Below are 7699 nucleotides of genomic sequence, written 5' to 3' on the forward strand. Positions count from 1 at the left end.
CTCGTTGGATTCGGCCCACCGCCGCCGCCGCAGTGAAATGGATCATCAGCTTGTAGCGCTATTTCACAACTCATTTGCACAGCGGGGGGCTCCGTATTGAATCCCAAATACTAGCTACACTGTTTATACCCATTGGCCGTTATTATATATGTTCTTTATTACTCTGTATTGTGAGCTGGAAAGAACACAACAAAATTGTGCCAAATTTATTTTTCGACCTTACACATGGGTTCCGAGTTGGGTGCATGTGTCAGTATTTACATCTTGGAGTCTTCTTGATGTGCCGTGTGTTGCGCGAGCGCCAAGAGAGACGGCGTGGGAGGAAACGAAAGGATGAGGCGGTATGACTTGAAAGCCCTCGGCTCCTTAAACATGAGCTAAGAGGTAAATAAAAGCAGCTCAAGTTTGCTTCGATTTACTTCCCATCAATCAAAACAGTTAGTAGTGACAAGCCGAATTTTTGGATGTTCAACTGTCTCCCACGTACACAAACAAAACTCTTACAGCTTGCAAGCGGCACGCTATTTTATTTATTTATGTAAAACTGGGTCCTGGGCTTCAGTGCTTATTGTGTGCAGATGGCGCCGCCACTCTGCTATAAAACACAGAAGGTCATCAGTGTGTTACATTTCAAATGGCTAAATAGGACTATTAGTAGCTTTGCCCATTTGCTCGCTACATTTGGGAGGAAGAGTTTGTGGAGAGAGAAAAACAGCTCAACAGAACCACATGAAACATTCCGGCCTCAAGGTGTCCCCCAGGGTTCAATCCTAGGTCCCCTTCTTTTCCATTCACATATCCCACCATGCATATTTTTTTCCCCTGCATCTATATACTGCATCACACCGAGAAATGTTTCGAAGAGTCTTTCCACGCCTCTAAACAGCAAAATATTACACCTCTCAGGATGATGCACTGCGGTAGCGACATCACTCTGGCCCACAGCAGAATACATTTAGATGAAACAGATTGCTAGTTCAAAAAGTAGGACTTGAATTGCTATCCGTGTGTTAGTAAAATATTGCGCTGATTTAGCATGGGACCTGATTAGGACATTTGGCAATTATTTATACCAGGTGAAACTCTATTGGCAAGCATTTCAATCACACGCCTGTGACCTTTTTCATCAATCTTCCGTCGCAGGTGTGCCATTTCAATCCCCCCCTCCCGTGATGCTGCTGTATACGGGGGGGTCCGGAGATTTGGCAGTATATCCTTCAGATTGTTCATCAGCGTGCGGCGAGACAAACGACAGCACGCAACCTCTCCTGTCAGAGGCCATCGATCACGGCAACAGAAGCCTATCTGTGCCAACTAGTATGGACATAGTCGCCAGTTTTTTTTTTTTTTTCTTGCTATCAGCTTTCCACTGCTCCATTCAGTTTACGGGAACAATATATGGACTTCATAATCGTCAGTATAAAAGCATTAGAACCATGGAAGGATTAAATAGTAAATATATGAGGTGTTGCCTGTGAGCAGTATGAAGAGAAGCAGTAATTGCAGGTAAAGAGCGCCCTCTTGTGGTCAATTTGCACCAAACAACTTCAGGGGAATAGAAAATGTTCCACAACAAAAAAAAAGCACGATTAATTGTAGTTAAGATTTATTATTGGTATTTGTTATTATGATTTGGGGTTAATTTATCCTATGACTAAAAAACAGGGGTGTGTAGACTTTTTTTTCCAAATTCAACTGCATACAAGGGTGGTTAGAAATTTAAAAAAGTAAATAAATTTAAAAAAGTGTTTTTGTAGGATGGTGGGGGGGGGGTTGTCATTTGTGTTTGTTTGGCGCCTAAGCAGCGTCGCTTGACTTCCCTGACAACCATGACAGGTTGCAACCTGCCCGGCTGGCTGCTGGGAACATGCAATCACATACAATCAGCCACTCCATGGGACAATAAACACCCTAACCCTAACCCTAACCCTAACCCTAACCCTAACCCTAACCCTAACCCTAACCCTAACCGCCAACAAAGTCAAAATTTAAAAAAAATAAATAAAAAGCTGTCATCGGCTCGGTTGCAAGGAAGTTGCTGGATAAAATAGTCAACTAAATGATATACATTTTAGCGAGTCGGCATATTTGATTACGTTTATTATATGATATTATATGATATTATATTATATTTATCACACTACTGATGAGGAAAAGAGCATCCTTAGCAGACTCACAGTGGGTCTCTGTGAGCTTTTAATATGCAAATTGTTTTCATGATGAAGTGAAGCCTACGTGATAAGAAGTTCACTATGTTGCGGCCTTTTAAGATGATTAGTTCAACTTGCCAAACGACTCTGGAAAATAATTCACATTGCAAATTGCATTGTTTGTGATATTTACACGTGTAAATTAATGGCCAATTTGAAATCATTTCCAATGCAAGGTTATATTATTTTCAAACTTTTCTCACTTTCCTGCACTCCAATTTGAAGGGAGGAAGTGGTTTGCATCTAACTCGTTTTTGAGTCTTGATTGTGTGTATTGGAGGTTGCTGTGCAAGTCCTGTTTTGGCGCTGCGACCCCTGCACTTTTAGCGCCACTGCACGCGCCCATCTTTCCCTTCTTCCATCTGCCGATAATTGCATTGTAGAAATTAAAGTCCAAAAGTGCACTGTGCAAAAAAAAAAAAAGGTATCAATAGTATGTTTGCAAGAGTGACGTTTTGATCACCAACACCGAGCCCACTTTCCTTGACGGTCAAGCAAAGATCGTCTCTGATCCAGATTGTTTGCTCGGAAATCATCCATCTATCAATTGTCTGAACCGCTTATCCTCACGAGGGTCGTAATAGTCATACTAGATTCTAGTATGACTATTACGACCCTCGTCGTCCATAGTCTAGTAACTAGATACTGTCAATCTCTATAAGATAACTCATAAAACCTTTTTAAAAGAAATAGTTCACTATTGATATTGTGAGACTTCTTCGTAGTTTTTCAATCTTTGAGGTAGCGCGCCTGTTGCCCCGCCAACACAACTTTCAAGAGGCGTGGTCGATGGTTCGCACCCATTGGTGCTAGCCGCGGAGCTCAGGCAAGTACGGGCTCTCTAATTGGCTTCTATTCCTTTACGTCACACCAGGGGCAACTCCGATTGGCCCGCCGGCGCCAGATGCCGAAGAGCGCCAGAAAGCAAGCTTGAGCGGGTGATGCTGGAGTCTCCACGGGACTGTGCCCAAATTCCTCCAGCGGGACAGGTAGTGACTCACTTAGGGGCTGGCCGCTTCTTTTAAAGAGGGAAAATTAGCTGCGATGGCGGTTTGACGAGAGGACGCAACGACGACTTTCTTTCACAGCACCGAGTCCAAGTGGATCCCTTGACCTTTGCAGCATAAACAGCGGCAAGGTGGAGAATTCTTTCCAACTTTTGACGCCTGATTTTAGGCGCTAATCTTACCTAACTTCCAAACGATATCAATTATTGACATATATATTGTCTACTTTACTTTACGATCGCTATTACACGAGAAGCTGTGTTATAAATAGGGTGTTACGCGACTCATTCATTTGAGCTACCAGTAGCGAGGCGTGTCCAAAGATGTTACAAATATGTTATCCTAATGCGAATTACTACTACATTATTGCCTTATATATCGGAGTAACTTAAAGTACTTAGTAGCATTGGTGGTCGTTTAAGTTTGAATAAGGAAGGTCACTTCGAGTAGCTTGCAAGTAGCTTGTTAGCTTTGCGCCAAATTCAGCTCCCCTTTTTCCTAGCTTAAATGCTTTTGCCATCTACTGATATTCTTGTTTGCACTATATTGCAGATTTACCTCAAAAAATGGAAGTAGAATGTCTTGCACTTAAAGATCTTACAAGTTCAAGGAAGAGTGGACAGAAGGTAAGATACTAGTTGGGGAAGTTCGTGCTGGAAAAGTCCTAACATAAAAGGAAATGGAAGAAAACGACTGACAGTTTTAAAATGGTTTCTGTTCTAGGAAAATATATTCACAGTGTGGAGGAAATCTACCCCGACGAAGTCTACGGAGCCGTGCGTACCCGTGATGACGTGGAAATGCGGCACCCCGGATCGGGGCCACGTCACCCCGATCAAACACCCCGCCGAGACTGAGCCCTGGTCGCCCACGGCCAACTTGAAGATGCTGATCAATGCCGCCAGTCCCGACATCCGAAACCGCGAAATGAGGAAAGTGCTCTTTCGGCCCATCGAGAACGAATCGGAAAGCGCGTCTGTCGGCACAGACGAGAGCGGGGCGACTGAGGATCAGTTTGAAGTATTGGAAGAAGATGATGACGTGGAGAAGAAGCCAAGCAGGAAGGAGAAGAGCTTGGGTCTGCTGTGCCAAAAGTTCCTAGCTCTCTACCCGGATTATCCACCGCCTGACAAACCAATCTCCATCTCCCTGGATGAGGTGGCAACTAGTTTAGGTAAGAACCCATGGGAATTACAGTGGTGCCTTCACTTGTTACATACAATTCTTTTCCGTTATCCAGGTGTGGAGCGGCGGCGCATCTACGATATCGTCAACGTGCTGGAGTCCCTCATGATCGTGGGACGCATGGCTAAGAACAGCTACACGTGGCACGGCCGTCTGCGCCTGGAGGCCACGCTGCAGGAGCTGCAGCGTCAAGGACGCCAGCAGGGCTACCAGCGGCACATGGAGCTCGCCAACAGGGAGGCCGGGCGTAGCCAGGAAGGCGACGGCGGGGAGGACGACAACGGCCAAGGTAAGAGTGAAAGTGTCCTCCGTACCACCAACATGGCTTTTTGCACAAAAGTATTAAATTAAAATAATAATTTTATCTGTATGTTGTCCGCAGCGTCTGGAAAGAGGAAAGACAAATCCCTGCGTATCATGAGCCAAAAATTCGTCATGCTCTTCCTGGTGTCCAAGACGCAAACGGTCACGCTGGAAGCAGCGGCCAAAGTTCTCATCGAGGAGAGTCAGGACTCGTCCAGTCACAGCAAGTACAAAAGTGAGCACTGACACAGCTGAATGTTTTTTTTTTCCCCGTCCAACTAAATATGCATGTCTTCCAGCCAAGGTACGACGTCTCTATGACATCGCTAACGTGCTAACTAGCCTGGGCCTCATCAAGAAAGTCCACGTGCGAGAAGAGCGAGGCAGGAAGCCGGCTTTTCGATGGCTTGGACCGGTGGATTTTAACAATTCTGGTGCGGAGCTTTCCTCGTTGATCCTCAAGCTTCTATGACACGCCTTTGATGCTTACCTGGTTATTTTTTATAGGGAAAGCCAAGGTGGCACGCCACGCCTCTTTCAACCTCATCCCAACATCCGTGGCCGTGCAGCGGCAGATCCGCTCGGCACCAAGCAGCCCGCGCAGCGACGGAAACGGTGAGCGATGCTACATTAGCGCCGGGTTTTAATCAACGGCGGCGAGTTCATGGCATTTTTCCTTCGATGGATTTTACAGCTCAGCCGCTGGATTATTCCAGAAAGATGGGAGCCGGCGAAGCGGTCTGTCAGCCGCAGTTTGGAAACAATGCGTGAGTAGTTGTTATGACACATTTATAAGCAGTTGTATTGCAATAAATGTGGCATGATTTGATGTGGCATGTTTCTTTGCAGAAACACGGCCGCGCCCACCCTGCTAGTCCCCGCCCTGCACCCGGAGCGGCTCTTTACGCTATCCTCATCCACCCCCTGCCTGGCCTACCTACCCGGCCTGTCCCAGGCCTCCGTGGTCATGCTGTACAACCAACCCGAAGGAGTCGAGTTGGTCCAGGAAGAACCGGCCGAAGGGAGGAAGAGACGGCGGGAAACCGATGAAGATGCGGTGGCGCTTAAGAAAAGCCCTTCTGACTTACAGCGTGGAGAGGAGGTGAGGCGTTTAGTCCAAAGTGATTTTCCAAGCGTTCATTCTAGAAACCGGATTCATTTATCCTTCAGAATGGCACGTCAGAAGCAACGGATGAGAACGTCGCCGGCACCCGGGCGTCACACTACCTCTACGTGCCAAACACTACGGGTAACGACCACCTCAATAAGTTCACTCTGCAATTCAAAATGGATGACTAAAATTGACTTTCCAGGTCTGAAAAGTCTCAACTTCCTGCTCCCCTCCGGCCAAGCCCAGGCCCATCTCCCGCTGCCCTACATGCTGGTTCCATCCACCGCAATCCCCCACTACCCCCTGCAGGGCGGCGACACCCAGGTGGGCTTCAACCTACCCACCCACTTTATGGTGGCGGCCACGCCGTACGACCAGGCGGCGCCTCTTTCGTTGCCTTCCACGCCAGAACAGGGCGGGCGGGGTGCTTCGGGGGCGGGGCATGCTACAACCGCACCGCAAACCCTGGTGAGAAGATTTTACCATGTCAACCTTAGTATTTAGAAATAAATCAAGACACTAATGCCATGCTCTCCTTTCACAGACTCCGCACACTCCAAAGGAGAGCCCTGTGCCCGCCTCCAAATCTTTCTTCCAGACTCCAGGCACCATGGAGGGTGTCAGCGCGGCGCCCGCAGCACGAAAGCGGGGCTCGGCGCAGAGGAGACTGGACATCAGTCACCCGTCGTCTTGTTAGACATCACACGGTAACCGTGAGCTTTAAGGCCTTACCGGTGCTATTTATAGTTCGGGGAGGAAATTACATCGAAACGGCACATATCAGTTGGTTACTTTTATGCTCAGGACAAATCCGCGTCAAACCTTTTTGAGGTGGGTGTTAATGACTCATTACGGTAATTAATTTAACATTTTCCATAGACTGTTAATGAGTTAGGCTTTTGAAAAGAAAAATAGGAAACAGCGCTACCCTGTGGTAGATATTTGCCACTACATGATTAATTTCCCCCTCCCAAAATCAGCTACCTTCTCCTCTAATCACACATGCATGATAATTCCTATTTATGTTTTTAGCTAATATATATTAACTACAGGGACTGTAACAGAACACTTCATTTGTAACACAAGTTATTCTAAGGAGTCTTGTTGGCTTATTTTACTTGAGATGTTACCATGACGGTGAAGTGATGAAAAAAAAAAAAGCCTGTTTACATCCGATGCTTGTGTGGCTGTGTGTGTCCTGTAACTTGACGATGCAGTCAGGTACTTGAATTTTTGTGATTTCTACCATTTGGGTATTTTGCAGAACTCTAAGAGTACAGTCAAGAGAAGTTTGCCCACTGATTTGGTTTGGGGGGGGGCCAAACAAAGCATTCATGGTTTAATGCATTTGTGGGACAAGTGCCTTTGTTGTTTTGTTTTTTTATGTAGAAGTATTTTCAGTTGTCCTAGCATATTTTTCTTCCGGTTGTTAAAGGGGTTGCCACGGCAACCACTTTGCCAAACTAACGGTGCTATGTACTGACTGACCAACCCACTGTGAAACTATTCAGGACGCCACACCAAAGCGTGCACGGACAAACCACTCTCATTCATATACAGTTATTTTTGTGTCCAATTAATGCTTTCGTATTGTTACATCCTTGTTTTAATGTTTTACTGCACTGTTTTTAAATATGAAACCTAGTACCATCTGACTGTAGCTGCGGGCTATTGATTTTCCCCGAATGACTGTCACATACTTAAATAAAAGTAATATTTCTGTATTTTTGTGTGTTTTTCTTAGTTAAGACTGTTGCATAATGCTATTTCAATGCCGTAACACGTTTTACTCGTAAGTTATTTCTGAGGTAAACAAAATGATAACCTTGCTCATATTGGTGTTACGAAATCCGACACTCCTTGAATGCGACGTCCAAGCCCCG

At 45.9% G+C, this 7699-nt stretch overlaps 1 protein-coding gene across 2 annotated transcripts; it reads left to right on the forward strand.

Moving 5' to 3' along the window:
* Positions 1–3125: 3125 nt before the first annotated feature.
* e2f7 (E2F transcription factor 7) lies at positions 3126–7540 on the forward strand. Of its 2 annotated transcripts, none has more exons than XM_061269238.1 (12): positions 3126–3348; positions 3770–3843; positions 3941–4391; positions 4458–4691; positions 4785–4940; positions 5005–5139; positions 5213–5320; positions 5400–5472; positions 5555–5807; positions 5876–5954; positions 6019–6284; positions 6361–7540. In XM_061269238.1, the coding sequence occupies exons 2-12, from the start codon at positions 3784–3786 to the stop codon at positions 6511–6513; spliced, it is 1968 nt and encodes a 655-aa protein (XP_061125222.1). In that variant the 5' UTR covers positions 3126–3348; positions 3770–3783; the 3' UTR covers positions 6514–7540. The 2 variants fall into 2 exon arrangements, with proteins under 2 accessions (XP_061125222.1, XP_061125223.1); XM_061269239.1 differs by having other exon boundaries at positions 3137–3199.
* Positions 7541–7699: the final 159 nt, after the last annotated feature.

The sequence above is a fragment of the Syngnathus typhle genome, linkage group LG21 (genome assembly GCF_033458585.1).
Source record: "Syngnathus typhle isolate RoL2023-S1 ecotype Sweden linkage group LG21, RoL_Styp_1.0, whole genome shotgun sequence".
Taxonomy (NCBI): domain Eukaryota; kingdom Metazoa; phylum Chordata; class Actinopteri; order Syngnathiformes; family Syngnathidae; genus Syngnathus; species Syngnathus typhle.